At 34.9% G+C, this 18,673-nt stretch overlaps 2 protein-coding genes and 1 non-coding gene across 3 annotated transcripts; 1 reads left to right on the top strand and 2 right to left on the bottom strand.

The window, feature by feature from the left end:
* Positions 1–271: 271 nt before the first annotated feature.
* LOC108484899 (uncharacterized) lies at positions 272–1,414 on the bottom strand. Its single transcript, XM_017788783.1, has 2 exons — positions 894–1,414; positions 272–788 (listed from the first exon to the last, which is right to left on the bottom strand). The coding sequence occupies exons 1-2, from the start codon at positions 1,412–1,414 to the stop codon at positions 272–274; spliced, it is 1,038 nt and encodes a 345-aa protein (XP_017644272.1).
* A 4,748-nt stretch (positions 1,415–6,162) lies between these two features.
* LOC128291013 (small nucleolar RNA R71) lies at positions 6,163–6,269 on the top strand. The gene has a single exon (XR_008280791.1). It is a non-coding gene; the product is annotated as a small nucleolar RNA R71 (small nucleolar RNA).
* An 8,165-nt stretch (positions 6,270–14,434) lies between these two features.
* LOC108483927 (probable leucine-rich repeat receptor-like protein kinase At1g68400) lies at positions 14,435–17,557 on the bottom strand. The gene is made up of 2 exons (XM_017787475.2): positions 15,986–17,557; positions 14,435–15,249 (listed from the first exon to the last, which is right to left on the bottom strand). Exons 1-2 carry the CDS (start codon positions 17,331–17,333, stop codon positions 14,567–14,569), a joined length of 2,031 nt encoding a protein of 676 aa, XP_017642964.1. The 5' UTR covers positions 17,334–17,557; the 3' UTR covers positions 14,435–14,566.
* Between the last annotated feature and the right edge of the window lie 1,116 nt (positions 17,558–18,673).

The raw sequence follows: 18,673 nt of genomic DNA on the forward strand, positions 1-18,673 counted from the left end.
ACTAACATAGTTTGCCCTAATGGACTAGACACTTCTATTGTTACTTTAGACAATTCAGGTTTTAAGTTTTTCGTCTCAACCAGTTTTGTATTGACATAGGAATGTGACGGTCCCGGATCTATTAAAACATAAACGGTTCTGAATGTAATAAGAATATACCTGTCACCACATTATGGGCATCTCCCTCATCTCGAGTTCTTACAACATATGCTCGGGCTGAATTTTTTACTTCAGATTGCTGTGTAGCATTTTCACTAGTTCTTCTAATACCTCATCTAGCAGCTAGGCCACTTTGGCCTGACCCTCGACCTCTAGAAGCAGATTCAGATCTTTGTGATTTCGTTGGTGTTACCTTACCAATCTTCGGATAGTCCTTTACAAAATGATCAGTGGAACCACATCGGAAACAACCCCCAGTTAACTTTCTACATTCTTCCCTATGTTTGTTTCCACAATATTCACATTCTGGAATTTCAATGTTCTGAGCTGGGCTTCTGATACTTCCAGTAGATACAGAAGTCTGTCTCTTTCGATTTCGGTCTCCTCTTTCTGATCTTGAACTGAATCTTCTACTATCCCAAGATTCTCTCGATCGTTTGACTTGCAAACTTGAACTAGCAGTTCCAGGACGTTTTCTAATTGAACAGGCAGTTTCCGACTTTTTACTTTTCCCTAGTACTTGCTCAATCATTTTAGCTCTTTCTATTAAGTTTACAAACTCTGTAATCCATAGAGGCATCAATTGCAATTGGAATTCATCTCGCAGTCCTCTTAGAAATCGCTTGCATCTGTCAGCTTCAGTCGTTACAAATTCAGTTGCATATTTGCTCAGTCTCAAGAATTCTCATTCATAATCCACTACAGACATGTCCTTCTACTTCAACATTAAAAACTCTTGTTTCTGATCTTCCATATATGTCTCTCCCAAATACTTTTTTTGAAATTCCCTTTGAAAGAATTCCCAGTTTACCTGTTCTTCTGGTACATTCTGAATCACTGATTCCCACCATATGTAAGCCTCTTCTTGTAACAGAGAAACAACACATACTAAACTTTCCTGTGTTGTGCATTCTAATTGCTTCAAAATTCTCTTGGTAGTCTCTAACCAATTTTCAGCTGTTGTTGAATCAGTTCCCTTTAATCCCAAAAATTCTGTAGCTCCATACTTTTTTAGTTCCTTAATAGGGGCTTGTCGGGTAGCAGGGGTAGAAGTAGTAGCAGGCATACTTCCTACCGCTCTTTGAAGAGCTTCGGCAATCATTCTAAATATTTCTGTATTATCCCTTCTAGTATTCGGTGGTTGATTACTTACGGGGTTTACACTTGGGGTTGTGGATTCAGATTCATTTATATCAAGTGATTTATCTCTACTGTACATTTCTTGATTAGTTTCCTCGATACTTTCGTCAGACATCTTTTACTCACTATAAAACAGAGTTAATTTATCAGTATATATATATATCAACATCCAATCCCGACTCAAATTTAACATAAAAATGGCATGTACCTCTTGACTCCTTTCAATACACGACTTAATCCTAGAATCGGCTAAACCCGATTAGCTTTGATACCACTAAATATAATGCCCCTAATCGCGTCCCATCGCCAGAACAGGATTACGGAGTATTATCGGTCATTACGGTACATTTACATGTAAAACAAAAATAAATGCAATACTATACATCTTAATCCAATTCACTCTCTTTTTCTATTCAAATTTTGTCTAAACTCATATTTAACTATAAAATTTCCAGCATATTTTCCTAATTTTGAAATTTCTTTAGTTTAGTCCCTACAACATAAAACTTATAGCCTAGTTTTCAATTTAATCCCTTAATCGATTCTAACTTAGAATTCATTCAATTAAATCCCTAATTCCATAATTTGTCCAACATGAACCCTATTCGGAAACATGTGAACTCTTGAACTATCAACTTAATTTCATCAAAATCTTGTTTTAAAGCTTCTAAAACATCAAAATTAAATAGAAAGGACTTAAATGACTTACCAATCAAAGCTTTAAACCTTAAACTCTAAATTTTTCCTTTTTCTTTTCTTTCCCATTTTCTTCCTGCTCTGTTTCGAATTTCTCTGTTTCTTTCTTTTCTTTGTTTCTTTTTATTTCATTCTTTTATGCTTTTATTTACTTTGTTTATTTAATTAACATATGTTATAATATATTTATTTTAAATATCTATTAAGTATTTAATCATATACACATAAGTGTACACTATCAATACCATACATTTGTCACCATTTATTTTATTTTTCACACAAAATCTAATAATTTAATTATTCAATTAACAAATATCTTTACCTTAATATTAAGCAAATTAATTATTTTATTACAAGTGTACATATCTATTTATTACAAATGTACCAATATTTTTATTACAATTGTCATTATTCAATTTATTTGTCAAACAAAAATCTCATAAATTAATTATTTAATTAATAAATATCTTTAACTTAATATAAAAATAATAATAAATATCTATTTTAATATCAATTAAATATATTACATTTGTACAAATAAATATTATTACACATACAATTGTCTACTATTTAATTTATTTAATAATAATACCAATTAAATAATTATAACTTAATATGAAACCATAATAATAATAATAATAATTTAATATAAAACCATACTAATAATTAATAATAATAAAATCTTAGATTTTTTAACACATATGCCGCCTCATCTTTTGCAAATGGCTTAATTTCCATTTTTGCCGTTCTACTTTCTATTACTTTATAATTAAAATTTTACCCTTATTCAATTTAGTCCTTTTTACTAATTACTCTAAATTAAGCTAATTTCACCTAATTAAAACCTAATTAGACACACCACTAAACTCATAAATATTTCTAATAATTATTTTCAAACTTATTTCACTAAGACGAATGCCCTATAACTCACTTTTCCGGTGCCTATGAATTTTGGGTTATTACAATTTAATTCAAAACATATAAATAAAAATCATAAATCAATTAAATTTATTCTAATAGTAATATGAGAGATTTATTTGAGAAAAGATAAAAATTTAAGGATTTTCTGATAATCATAAATAACCTCCCCACACTTAAGATGTACATTGTCCTCAATTTATAAAGTTAGATAATAATATAAGCATAATATCAGAAGAGAGGGAGAGAAGCGAAACTACCCTGAAGTTTTGGATGAAATCATTGGAATAGTAAAAGCCAGAGTTGTGGATAAGGCTAATGAAAGGTATGATTCTGAGTTGCTAATAAGAAAATAAACACAATTGTGGAAGAGAATTAAGGGATCACTCGATAATAACCATTAAGATAAACATAGTTCAAAATATAAAACATAAGTCTTAAGAAAATTAAATAAAATAAAAATAAAAATAAAAATAAAAATAAAAAGAAATAAAATAAATAGACTCAGAGGTTCTCATCATCAGATGCGTCAACATCACGGGGTGGTGGTGGAGGCGTGGGGGTAGATCTTGGGTTCGGACGGGTGAAGGGAGAAGGAGAGGAGAGGAAGGAAAGAAGTGAAAAGAGAGGGGGAAAGAGAGGGGGAAAGAGATGGGGATGAAAGAAAATGAAAGGAAAGGAAAGGTGAAAAGGGATGATGGTGGCCAGACGGGGAGTGAAAGGTCGCTGGAGTAGGGGGATTAAAGGGTTGCTGCAGCTAGGAGAAAGGTAGGATGAAAAATACAAGAGAGAAAAAATTAGGGTTTAGGGGTTAAAATAGGGGCACAGTCGTGTGGCTCAAGTTTAGCCCTTGTTAATTAAGAAAATTGAATGCCCAATCGTCACACGGCCGTACCGCACGGCCGTGTCCTTTGTTGTTCGCTTCTCCCACGCCCATGTGGTATCCCACACGCCCATGTGATCGAACACACAGCCGTGTGCCCTGCCCGTATAACTCTCTGACTTGTCTAAAAATTAAAAATTTAGCTCCAGTTTTTACACGGTCTAGAACACGTCCGTGTAGATCTATTGCAGGCCGTGTGGCTCAATACTTGGGGATTTTTTAATTTTCACACGGCTAAGGATACGTCCATGTGTCCAGGCCGTGTGGGTCACTGTTCCTGCATAAAAAATACGAAAAATAGCTAAAATAAACTAGTTAGGGTGTTAGTGCTCGGGTTGCCTCTCGAAGTGCTTATTTAGAGTCTAAGCTCGACTTTCCTCAATTTCGTGTTGTCACGGTGGGTTGAGGACTTGAAACTCCTCACCTCTGTTATCAATTTTATCAAGATAAGGTCCGAGTCGAGTATTATTTACCTTGAAAGTTCCGAAGTCAATATGTGTTACCTCGACTGTACCATGTGAGAAAATATTCAGTACCATGAAGGGAATCGTTTTATTTGTATTGTGTTCTAAAGTAGCAATTCTAAGGTCCTTTTCATCTAACAATACTTTTTCCCCGACCTTAAATTGCGTTGTTTCATTCATACGCCTATCGTGGTGCCGTTTTGATTTATCATGTGCTTTTGGTTTCTCCTTGACATGTGTTCGCCATTCGTCTAATTCATCGAGCTGAAGCCTTTGTTCTTTATAAGTCGCTCTATTTTTGTTGCATGGATTAGAATGTGGCTCCATCACGTTCTTCCTAGGGGTTTCCTGAAAAGAAGTTCGAGTTGCAACATTACTTAAATTAATAGAACTTAAACAATCATCTCAATTACTAGATATTTTAACAGAATCACGAGCTTGAAGTTTAATCATGTCATCACCCACACGAAGTATCAATTCACCTGTGCCAACATCTATGATAGTTCTAGCAGTTGCTAAAAAGGGCTTTCCTAAAATTAAAGGTACGTCACTATCCTCGTCCATGTCTAGAACAACAAAGTCAACTAGAAATATAAATTTATCAATTTTGACCAGCACGTCTTCAATAATACCCCTAGAAAATCTAATTATTTTATCTGCCAATTGAATGTTCATCCTAGTTTGTTTGGGTTTCCCAAGACCTAGTTGTTTAGACATTTTATAGGGCATGACATTAATGCTCGCCCCTAAATCTGCCAAAGCATTATTAATATTCAAACTACCAATTAAGCAAGGAATCGTAAAACTCCCTGAATATTTCAACTTGTTGGGTATCTTATTCTGTAGAATGGCTGAGCAAACAGCGTTTAATTCCACATGCGACGCATCATCTAACTTTCGTTTATTAGCCAAGAGTTCCTTTAAGAATTTAATGCCATTTGGCATCTGCGAAAGAGCTTCAATAAATGATAAGTTAATATGTAATTTTTTAATAGTTTAAGGAATTTACCGAATTGTTCATCCGTGTGGTCTTTCCTTGTCGCATTGGAGTATGGCACACGAGGTTTATACTCTTTACTTACATCAATCTTACCATTATCCACCACATTTTCTTGCCTTGGGCTCGGTTCATCTTCAACTAACCCTTTATCATTGTGCACAGTAATGGCATGAAGTTGTTCCCGTGGGTTAGTTTCAGTGTTGCTTGGTACGCCACTTTGTGGTCATTCAGAGATCAACTTAGCAAGCTGTCCTATTTGAGTTTCGAGCCCTTGAATTGATGCTTGCTGATTCTTAAGCACTATTTTGGTATTCTGGAAATGAGTTTCCGACACCAAGATGAATTTTGTAAGCATCTCTCCAAGGTTCTGTTTCTTCTCTTGTTGGTAAGGTGGTTGTTGAAAACCTAGAGGATGTTGTGGCATTTGATTTCCCTAACCACCCCACGAGAAATTGGGATGGTTCCTCCAACCTGCATTATAAATGTTACTATATGGGTTATTTTAAGGTCTAAAATTAGTACCAATATAGTGGACTTGTTCCTCATCGGTGCTAGGGTTGAAGGACGGATAATCTGTATTGTGCACTCCTCCTCCATTTGAATCACACCTCATCACTGTATGTACCTGAGTAGAACCATACAAACCATCAATCTTTTTATTTAAAAGTTCTACCTGGTTAGAGAGCATAGTGGCCGCGTCGAGGTTGTAAACACCAGCTGTTTTTTTCGGCTTTGTTCTCATGACTTGCCACTTATAATTATTCAGTGACATCTCTTCAATAAATTCATAAGCCTCTTCAGGTGTTTTGTTGTTTAAAGTTCCACCAGTGGCTGCGTCAATCAGTTGCCTTGTTGAGGGGTTCACACTGTTATAAAAAGTCTGAACCTACAGCCATAGAGGTAACCCATGGTGAGGGCACCTTCTCAATAAGTCATTGTATCTCTCCCATGCATCATAAAGAGTTTCTAGATCCATATGCTAAAAAAAACAGATATCATTCCTTAATTTAGCCATTTTAGCCGACGAAAATATTTAAGTAAGAATTTTTCTGTCATTTGTTCCCAAGTGGTGATTGACCCTCGCGGTAACGAGTTCAAATACTGTTTAGCCCTATTCCTCAATGAGAATGGAAACAACCGAAGGTGAATAACATCATCAGAAACGTCATTGATCTTAAAAGTGTCACAGAATTCCAGAAAATTTGCTAAATAAGTGTTTGTATCCTCGTCCTGCAAACCATCAAACTGAGCAAACTGTTGTATCATTTGAATCATGTTAGGTTTTATTTAAAAATTATTTGTAGCAACAGCAGGTCTAACTATACTCGATTCAGTTCCTATTAAAGTAGGTTTAGCATAATCATACATAGTACGAGGAGCAGGATCTTGATTTACTGGATTTGTAGCAACCACAGGAGGTAACAGATTATTCTGATTATCAGCCATCTCCTCAGTTGTGGTATGGATATCAGCCTCTCAATCTTTCTCTATGTATTGTAGGCTTCGCCTTATTTTTCTTCGGTTTCTGCGAGTTGTGCTTTCGATTTTGCTATCAAAAAGTAGAGTTCCTGACGGGTTTCTTCTAGTCACAAACTATAAAAACCTGCCAGAAGTAGAGAAAAGAAAATTTAGTAAATAAAAACAAAATTAAATTGTAATGAAAATAAAGAATGGCTAAAATAATAAAAATTAAGCGTTCCTAATATCTTAGTCCCCAGTAACAGCGCCAAAAACTTGATGGTCGTAAAACTAACTAAAAATTCGACTAAGGCAAGCGCACCTATCGAACAGTAGTATAGTTGAGGTGAGACTGGAAATATCGTATCCACGAGGACTAAAAGTACTAGTAATTACTATCTTTTTATTATCTAGCCTGAGAATCGAACGGATGTTTTAAAAACTAAAATTAACTATCTAATTAACTAAGATTAAGACAGAGATAAAATTTGGAAAATACTTTAAGAAAACCGATGGAAAAGACAATACCTAAGGAAGAATCCACCTAGACTTCACTTATCACTTCTAAATTAGACGATTTATTCACTTGACTTAATCCGTAGAAATCCCTGATTTATGTTAATATATCTCTTAAGACTAAAAATAACTGACTCTAGGTTGATTAATCGAAATCTCTTTCTAATTAAAACCCCTATCGTCGCATTAACTCGATCTATGGATCCCCTTATTAGATTTGACCCCTATTGTCGCATTAACTCGATCTATGGATCCCCTTATTAGATTTGACTCTAATCCGGCAGATTTATGTCGTCTTATCTCTAGGATTGCATACAACTTCGCTTAATTATGGGCGACCTACCCTTAAATAAGGAATTTTCCTCCTTTGAATAAGCACATCAAAAACCTGAATTAATATCCTGGAATATTAAAGCAAGGGTTAAATTCACAATTAAGAATAAGAATAAATATTTATCATATAATTCAAATAGTAATAAGATTCGTCTTAGGTTTCATCTCCCTTAGGTATTTAGGGAGTTTAGTTCATAACAATAGAGGGAAACATCTCAATATTGGGAAAACAACGAAACATAAAGAAACTCAAAAACTTCGGTAGAAATTGAACGAAGATCTTCAGTCTTGAAGGAGATCCTGCTTCCGGGATGATTCTGATGGCTGACCTTGACTGTTTTCTGCGTTCTACTCTCCGTATCCTATTTAATCCTCTTCTAGGGTGTTTATGTAGACTTTGGAATGCTTCCAAACCCTCAAAATTAGCCTTTTCTGAGTAGAATTAGACTTTGGGCTTGACAGGAACACGGTCTTGTGCCATGCCTGTGTAAAGGTGCTCAGGTCGTGTGTAATTCTGACTTGGTTTAGTGTCGACACGGCCATAACACACGGGCATGTGGTCTACCCGTATGTCACACACGGGCCTGTGAATCACCCGTGTGGAAGTGCCTAGGCCGTGCGAAACACTGATTTAGGCCCAATTTGTCCATTTTTGGCCTGTTTCTCGCTCTTTTTGTTATCTTAAGCTCTCTTGAGTATAAAACATGAAATTAAAGTATTAGGAACATCAAATTCAATGAACAAGGAAAAATCATCCATAAATATGCCAAGGATAGGGTAAAAATATGTATATATTATGGTTTATCACCTTTGATGGCCGAACTTCTCTTCTTCTTCCTCTAGCCTTCGTGAGTTTAGAAGAGTAAAGAGATTTTAATTCTCTTTCATCCCACTCACTTATTTTGTTTTTATTTTATTACATTTCTTATTTTTGTTAATCTTTATCTAATAGTTAATTAAACTAATTTTTTATTACAAACATAATAAGAAACCAACCACTAATGTCTTAATGGAAAAATTACTATATAAATCCATTACCAGGAATTCTAATTATAATTTCTTAAGCGAATTTCACTTTTATCACTTATGTGATTTAGTCCATGTATTTAAATTAAGCATTAATTCAACGAAATTTCCTAACCTAAATTTAATTTGCTTCTAATATAACTCAGTAATTATTTAATAAAAATATTTATGAGTCTAGTTTACGGAATCGGGGTTCTGAAACTACACTTTTTGACACCACTGACTTTCGAGTCGTTACAATCTTCATCTTCATCTCTAATGTTATCTTCATCTTCATCTTCATCTTCGGTGTTTGACTGCATTTGCATATTAGGTTGCCATCGTATATTATCGATTGTATTAGTAGGTGGTTGCAAAGATGACTCACCTTTAAATAACAGTGATTCTGGCAATGTTTGCAACACTAAGGGAGGAGAAATTATGGTGTCCAATAACTTGGTTGTGCATAGAATGTTGGAATTGTAGGCGATGACAAATACATTGGTGTTGTTGATGGCAGTAGCGTGTAATCTGCTTCTGCGGATAGAGAGGGTGTAAAAAAATCCTGGAGAAAGTGTTGATGCATGGTATAATGCATAATTTGGAACTTGTGTGAAAAACACGGGGTTTGTAATTGCACTAGAAAAATATGAATCATACTAATCGGGAGGTACATCTATTGATATAGAATTTGGGGTTGCAGCTGATGATGATGGATTCAATGCATATACTCTTGATCACGACCTCATATGGTATCGTGTTGGCCTTCTACGACGAATTTGTCTACTCTTTTCCTCATCTAATAATGGATATGACATACCATGAAGTTTAAACCATGCCATTTAATTCGAAGACGTCGCCAAATCCAGTTTGACAATTGGTTTGCGCATAGGTATAAAATTGTGTCTATGTTTCTACAAGTAGATAGATTTGGTACGGAATTTAGGTCAATCTTCATCGATTCTCCCTCGCAAGTCAATCTTGTGAAGTTTGTTGGGGTTCTAAGGTAAGGGTAGAATAGCTTGCAAAAACCTAAAATGGCGCATCACTCGATCAAATTCATGCATCTAAACCGTTGCAAAAGCTATCAATGTCACTTTGACGTGCCAGATATTACGATTTGTTAAAAATTTGGACGAGATACATTTTTGAATTCTTAGGAAACATGTAAGAATCTCTATAACACCTTTAACCCATCTACTTCAACGAATTAGGGTTACAAAGTATTACAATACATAACAAATCAAATAACAACATAAAACCATCCAATTATTAATTTAAATATTAAATATTCAAAACCAATCGTCATTTATAGCATATGTATATACAATTACAGGTCTTTTATCGAGCTTACTAAACCTAAAAATCAATCTAGAAATAATTAAGGACTAATTTGAAACAAAACAAAAAATGTCAAAAAATTAAAAATAGTAGTCACATGGTCATGTGGCTTTGGAACATAGTCATATGGCCAAATCGTGTATAGTTTGAAAATAGAGTCACATGGTTGTGTCGCTAGACCGTGTGCCAGACTGTGTGCAATTCAATTCAGGGTTACACGGTTGTGTTGCAGGTTGTATGTCAAATTGTGTGCTATTTGAAATAGGGTCACATGGCAGTGTTTCTAGGCCGTGTAGCAACATGTGATCATGTGGGACAAACCTACCCCAAAAATTTAATAGGCCACGTGGATGTGTAGTGTAGCCAAGTGTGGCACATGGCTGTGTGACAGCCTGTATCCTAGGCCATGTGCACCTAAAATGGCTTCTAAAATAAGGAAAAACATCATTTATTTCTTAGGTACCAAGCCAAACCATTTCCAATCATTTTTACCTATTCAAGATACATTAAAACATGCCTAAATCATACCAAATCATCCAACCTAGGTGACTAATCAATGTGCCCTCATTGACACCATATATAATCAAAATTTATCAACCATTCAATTCATCCATTCTAGAATCTTAACTAACATTAAGCACACCAAAACTTGTTACCACATAAGCATCCAAAATACCATTCAAACATGACTTATATCAACACCTTACCAAAGTGCCAAATATGAAATACATGCATCAAAATTGCATATAAGTGCACTTACAACTAAAGTATCAAAACATGTTCAACATTTGCAAAATAAATATCCTATATACATGCCACAAGTAACCACAATTCAAGACTTCAAAATCTTCCGATATAAGATAATAGTAGATATGAGCTCCGTTGATCCAATCGATACATTTCAGTTATCCAAAATCTACAAAACATAATAATAGAAGTAAATATATACAATACTTAGTAAGCTCATACAATTCAATTCAATAACTTATCTTAATTATTTAATAGTTAATTATAAATAACCACTTGAAGTATTAACCTTATCACAACATAATTCAACAATTCTGAGTTAATAAATAATAAACAGATATTCAGAGTTCGTATTTTGTCCAATTTTATGAGAAAATCTCACATTGTACATCCTTTTATATGTTTCCGATGAAACTTTGTAAAAGAACTTAATACACGAGTAGGGGAAACATTTAATGCTCATTCGAGCTAGTCGAGTATAGAAATATAAGTGTTAGGTTACCCGTCCGGGCTAAACCATTGACAACATAGAAAAATAGCCTGACGGGCTATATATACATGTAATGTTACTAGTCTAGGCTAAACATTTAAAACGACAATAGATTACTGGTCCAGGCTAAATCTATGTCACATGTATATCAGAGTCCACAACAAGTGCTGGAGCTCGACCGGGTTGAGAATCAAACAGAAATCTCATATATGAGACTTTTACTTAGTCTATCGAAATTATTTCAGAATTTACTTCTTTTCCACATAATCCAACTCAAATTTCAGAAATTTATATAACTATAAATAACAACAATTTATAACAAAATGATAACTATAAAAATAACATGAACTGACATGTCGAAGTGATTCAACTTTCAGGGACTAATCATTATTTTTTCTTTTTCCTAATACGTCCTTCGATCGTTGAGATTCTTGATCATACAATGAAAACAACCTTGGCCGAAGCTTCTTGCTTCTCAACAATGGTGAATCAATTTTTGAGTAAGTGAAATAAAAGAAATGATTGTTATTCCATCATGTATTTTATTTTAATTTCATTTATTTACTATTTTACCCTTTAAAAATTAAACATATTTTCTTATAAAACAACACCAAAATCGTCCACTAATAAAGAAATAGGTAAATTTACCACCTAAAGCCCTCAAGTCAAATTTCTAAAGCTATTTAGCACCTTTAATTAATAGAAACTAATTTCTTTAGTATTTACAATTTAATCATTTTTACTTAGTTAATTAACTAAACGATAAAATTTCTCAACCAAAATTTTAGATGACACTAATGAATACTTGTAAATATTAAATAAATAATATTTGACTCACTTGCTGGAATTGTGGTCCTGAAACCACTATTTCCAACGCAACTAAATTGTGTATATATGTTTCGATAATCCGATCTTCGTTCTGATTATATAAACATAAAAAAATTTAAAAAATAATAATATTGACAACTTAATAATGATATTAATTAAAATAAAAATATAAAAATATAATCTTACTATTTGTAATTGGACGCCGAATAAAATCTTTAAGAAATTACAAATGATTAGAATAGAAAATTGAGAGGAGAATTTGAGAGAAAATTGAGAGGTTAGGATAGAAAACTAAGAATAAAAGAGTTGAAAGAATAGATTAATAAGGTTGAACGAAAAAAAATCATAAGTGTAGAAGGTATATATTAGAAAAAAAAATTTAGCCGTCGGGGATATTTTTTCAAATAGCCATTGTCCTTGATTTAACATTATTTTTTAAAATAAATCTACCGCTTTTGCCATGTGGCACTAGCATCTCGCAAAAACGGTCTATTTTCATAAATTTCAGAAACAACAACTTAAAACCCTAAATATTTTTTAAAAGTGGCATATATGTCTAATTTTCTCTTTTTGCCTTTTAAAAAGGAGAAATGGTATAATTGTATTGAAGTCCACTTTTCTAACTAGCTGATTGTTTTCTTGACATAGTGCCACATGGCAGCTCATGATTCAGCCATGTGCCTTGACAAGTCAATATTTAGCACCGTTAGGGTAAGGTACCAAAAGGTTAGACAGAACAAAAGTATAGGTACCAAATTGGACAAATTGAAACTATGATTACCACATTGATAATTTTGTTATACTATAGGGTAAATCTTGTGAATATATTAAATTCTGCTGAAATCATGTTTTTCATTTTCTTTTTGACGAAATGTTTTCCTTACTTTTCATAAATAAAATATTATATATTTATATAATTTCTTACATAATAATAATTTGTTAAATAGATTTGGAAATGATAATGTTGAATGTCTTAAATATTTTCATCATGTTTCCGTTTACCCCATTTGTTATACTAAATCAACTAAAAAGCAAATGATTAGACTTTTCATACATCAAGCCAGACCCACATGCAGATTTGTCGGGTTTTTTACTGAAATAGGACAAAAAAAATAAAAAAATATCAAAATAATACAAAGAAAAATTATGTACCAAAATGGTACATTTGGGGTTAGTGCCGCCTATGGCAAAGCATACCACCCATGTCGAATCGAAAATTCTTGTGGTATCGGTCAAATTATTGGTATGAGAACTAAAATGTAATAATATAAAATATTTAGGGACTGTTATGAAATTATACCATTTAGAGTGGCTGCTTTGGGAAAAAAGTGAAAGGTGCCGCTTTGGTGGCGGCACAAACTAAATAGGGCTAATTTCTTATAAGCCCTCCTTTTTTGTTATTTTCTTTTATTCCCCTTCAACTCACTATATTATTTTTAAACAAGCCCTTAACCTATTTTTAGTAAAATAAGCCCTTAACTTATAGTTTTTACTCAAAAAAGCCCTTTATTTTAATATTAAAGTAAATATATTTTACCCAAAATAAAGCTATTTAAAAAAATATAAACTAATTCACATTTTAGGTTGATGTGAATAGTTTATTAAATAAAATTAAAATTTTAAAATTTCTTGAGAGTGCTTATGAGTAAAAACTATAATTTAAGGGCTTATTTAACTAAAAAATAGGTTAAGGGCTTGTTTAAAAATAATATAGTGAGTTGAAGGAGGAATAAAAAGAAAATAACAAAAAAGGAGGACTTACAAGGAAATTAACCCATTTTTAGTTTGGTGCCGCCACTCTGTTAGGCGACACCCTTTCACTTTTTTTCCAGCAGCCATTCTAAATGGTATAATTTCATAACAGGTCCCTAAATATTTTATATTATTACATTTTAATCTCAAGGTCGCAATTTGACCGATACCACAAAGAATTTCTCGATCTCGACATGGAGTGGTCATGCCTCTGCCAGAGGCGGCACCACCCCAAATGTATCATTTTGGTACATAATTTTTTCTTTGTATTATTTTAATATTTTTTTTATTTTTTTTTATCCTATTTCAGTAAAAAACCCGGATTTGTCTAATAATGCTGGCGAAACCAATATCTTTTTATGGTTAAATCCTGTCGCATAGTCATACAATTTCCCTCATTCTTCAATGATTTCAAATGATAAGGGTCCGACTATACCTTTAAACCCTCATTTTTCTTCTTAATCCACTGCAAAGTAAAAAAGCGGACCCATCTTTTCATGATTCTCCAGCCAAGCAGCAGATATAAAATATTTTTTACTGTACGAATTGATGGTAAACTCATCTTCTCTATCTCTAATTATAAAATAATAATTCATTTAAGTATGCTTCCATGATTTATGCTGACAATAGAATTTTCTATAACTCTTGCGCTCTCTCCACTTCCACTGCCACTGCCATGCCAGCTCATGTTAATTAAATCCAAATTTGCCAATATTCTTAATCTCTTCAATTAGCACAAAACTAACATTAAGTTTCAAAGGACAAAAATGTGATTTTACATCAACTTCAATGCCTTTTTTCTTTTTTTTACCTAACTGATGGGAAACTTGCAACAATCACTGGCTAACAGCTCCGCCGCATGTGTCTTCAGACAAGCAAGGTGAGTCGGATACCGAGTCAAGTGCTTGATCATGACTCGGTGACACTTCTACCCCACGAATCTCGTCAATCATCTTCACTACGTGGCTTATTTTAGGCCGTTGATCAGGTGATGCGGAAGTACAAGCCATTGCGATCTGCAATAGCCCAACCATTTCCTCCTCGATGTCCTTGTATCTCATTAGCTCTAAATCGAAAACCTCCGCCGTCCATTCTTCCCTCACCACCGACTGTACCCATCTGGGCAAATCCACGGGCCCACCATATCCATACACTGCTGCCCCACCATTATCCACTACAGAAGGGCACTTCCCTGTCAGTATCTCAAGTAGCAACACACCAAAGGAGTACACATCGGATTTCTGGGTGGGTTTCCGACCATCAGATGATAATTCCGGTGCACGGTAGCCGTTTGATCTTGGGGCATTGTTGGTGGGTGATGCGAAGATGGTGAGCCCGAAGTCTGACACGCGTGCATCCCCTGATTTATCAAGGAGGACATTCGTGGATTTGATGTTACCATGGGTGAGTTTAAGAGCCTTGCATGTGTAGTGAATAAAAGCCAAGCCACGAGCTGCTCCGGCTGCTATTTTGAGCCTTGTAGTCCAGTCCAATGGTGTTCTCCCAGGTCCTCGGTTCCCTGTTGGGAAAGAAACAAAGGTTAATACTATTCTATATTAAAAAATTGGAATATAAAAATAAAAGGCGTTGTGGAGAAGGGGGGGGGGGGGGAGGGCTTAAAGCTACAAAACAAAGGTCGTAATCCCGGAAATTTGCATGCAAGTAAAATGGATCATATATCAGGTGGGTCAGGTAGGTCAATCCATATCAAGAAAGTGATGGATGAAGAACTGATGATTTTGATCAAGACACCCTGGTAGGTGTTATTACATGATCAAACGGTGTCTATTGTATCACTTTTTGGTCATATTCGCTGGGAAAAAAAAAAGCCAAAGCCTGTCATTGGGAAAAGAACAAAAAGAAAAAGTGAAGAAGACATAATTGTCTACCAGAGGGCAGTGTGAAGTTACCAAACAGGCCAAACCAGAACAAACCCGCTATTCGTCTCTAAGAGTAGACTCTAAACTGTTCACTCTTCCTCAGGCAGCGGGATGACATTGTTAATGGATTTCAACCAAATCAAGACTTCCGTAATCAAACAGCTTAGGCCAGTACTAACGACAACTGACCCACCATACATCCACCTACAAATGTATCTGGCAGGTGGCGGTGGCTACTCCACCCACCCACCATAACGACCAGACTCATTAATTTTGCATGAATTGAGCTTTAAAACTTCTAAATGTTTCCCAACTTAATACCGGAAAATGAAAGAACCGATTCATAAATAAAGGAACAAGGCATCTGAAACGTACCATGAAGTAGCCAGAACAAGCTACCATTGGGCATGTAGTCGTAGACCAACAGCTTCTCTTCCCTGGCAAAATAGTAAGCTTTCAAGCTAACCAGATTGGGATGCCTCAACCTTCCCAGAACGTCCATTTGTTGCTCGAACTCTCTCTTCCCACCCACGTTTGCATCTTTCAATCTCTTCACGGCCAGCACATTTCCGTCATCCAATACCGCTTTATATGCCGTCCCGAACCCACCTTTCCCCAACATTTCCGCCGAAGCTCTCAACAAATCCTCCAGCTCAAACCTCCTAACCCCTTCGAAAAACACCATTCTTCCCCTCTCGAAACCTGGTTGTGCTGGATAGGGACTCGAAGAATAGACGATTTTTTCTCCTTCAAGCACCTTGGAACCCTTCCCGTCTCTCATTTTTGCAACGTAGTTTCGCCAGAAGTAACAATAAAGCAAGAGAGATACCAAAGCCAGAACCAAAACATCGCCTAATATAATTGCTATTAAAGCGAGTGGGCTTATCTTGCCTGCATTATGACGACGTTGAGAGTTCGGGGTTCTGTTGGGGTTTCCACTTGCTGGTAATGAGCTTGGGGATGAAGCTATAACAGTTGGGTTTCGACCTGGCATTAACGGCGACGCCAATGCCCCGTCGGATCCTGGTTTTTTTGGGTAACTCTCAATGCTCTTACATTTCTCCAATGGAGCTCCACAAAGAGCTGTATTTGAACCAAAGGCCGCCATTGGGAAACTCGACAAAGACTCGGGTATTTCACCAGAAAGCCTGTTAGCAGAAATGTTTAAATCCTGGAGATTTGGAAGATTTAAACCAGAAACCGGCCCTGAAAACCGGTTCTCCTCAAGCCGGAGCGTTAAAAGATGAGTCAAACGGTTGATCGTCACGGGAATCCCACCGGTAAAGTTGTTAAACGACAGATCGAGACGGTACAACCGAAACAACGAGGTAACCGAAGCTGGGAACTCACCGGTGAACTGGTTGTGAGATAAAAAGAGGAGCTTGAGAGCAGTGAGATTAGAAAGGTCGGGAACCGGACCCAAGAGACGGTTTTGCTTTAGACTAAGTACACGAAGCTGGGTGAGTGAAGCAAGGGGTTGGAAGGAGCCGGTCAGGTCGAGGTTTTCCAGTACGAGCCGAGAGATTCGGTTCCGGAAACAGGTGACTCCGCTCCAGGTGCATACGTGAGTGGTTGAGTTCCACGAAGTTAGCTTGTTGGACTTGTCAGCAGCTGATTTGAAGTCCATTAATGGCTTCAAATCAGGGTTTGGAATAGCTAAGACCAGAGAGAAGAACAAAAAAGAGAGCAAAAAATGTGCGAATAGGGAAGAAAGTTTGGCCATGATTTGCCCTGTGGAGCGGGAGCGAAAGAGATTTTCTCCCTCAAAGCTTTAGCGTGAGCTGAGGGTTATAGTAGTGCTAGGTAGAAACACAGTAGAGAGGTTAGAAGAGGGTGAAGGTGTAATTAATGGGAAATATGAAGGGTTTTATTGGTATTAAGAAGTTAATTAACTGGCCTTTCTAATTTTCTGGTTGATTGAGCTGACCCAGCTGGATGAGCTGAAAAAGCTTGTAACGTGTACTATTTACAGTATTGCGTACTGCGAGGTAAAATTATTATTAAAAATGATAATATTGTCTTCCTCGCTTCCTCAATTAATTCTCTGTAACGCCTTATTATATTAACTGCATTAACTTCCACACTAAATCTCAATCTGGTGCATTTCGGACGGCCAAGATAAGATCCAAGGCTCACGCCGTTGTCGTAGAGGTGAAGCTCACCGTTGACGAGGCTTGCGTTTTTTTTTTTTTCTTTTTCAGATTTGTGTAAACAAGTTAAGCAGATATCATCATCACCGATAGTTTTTACTGGCTCAATTATGAAGAAATGCCGATTTTTTAAGATATTTAATTGATTTTTGTGATATTTATTAGAATAAGCCGATTTTATATTTGTAACAATTATTTAATTTTTAAATAAAAAGTTATTAATAAAATAATGAATTTAAAATTTAAAACTTAAAATAATATATTTATTAAATAAAATAAAAACTTAAAGCAACATAAAATAAAAAATACAAATGTGAGTAGTGGAGAAATCATACCTAAGACTCAATGATAAAAACACTAACTTTTACTATCTAATCAAAAGAGATAATTTGTCAAAAAAAAAGTCAAAAGGTGATTGAAACCGCATCATTCTAGCCGCGTTTTCGCAATTTCTCTACAACATCAATCTATTTCAATAAATATTACAAAAATTAGCCTAGATAATTAAATTTCTTTAAAAATCGACATTTTTACCAAATTTGGCTCTTTTTATTTTATTTAATGTCAGTTTAGCATTGCTCTTATTATTGGGAGTTGCTTTTAAAAAGCTCAGTTTGAAAAATATATTTTTTTGAAAAGTATTGTAGAAAATGATGTGAAAAGTATGATTTGGTAATTTTAAGTATTTGGTATTATTATCAAAATTACAATGAAAAGTAAAATATCTATTTTAAATATGATGTTGGAAATTAAAATGTCTAAAAGATGATAGAAGAAAAAATGTCCTTCTAGATGTCAGATACCTTCAATGAAGTGAATTTAATGTTAAAAACTAATTCGATGATTTGTATAAGAAACATCCCAATGAGATCCATTGAATACCCCAAATACACCACTAGGATTGCAAACGAAC

The sequence above is a fragment of the Gossypium arboreum genome, chromosome 3, assembly GCF_025698485.1.
Source record: "Gossypium arboreum isolate Shixiya-1 chromosome 3, ASM2569848v2, whole genome shotgun sequence".
NCBI lineage: Eukaryota > Viridiplantae > Streptophyta > Magnoliopsida > Malvales > Malvaceae > Gossypium > Gossypium arboreum.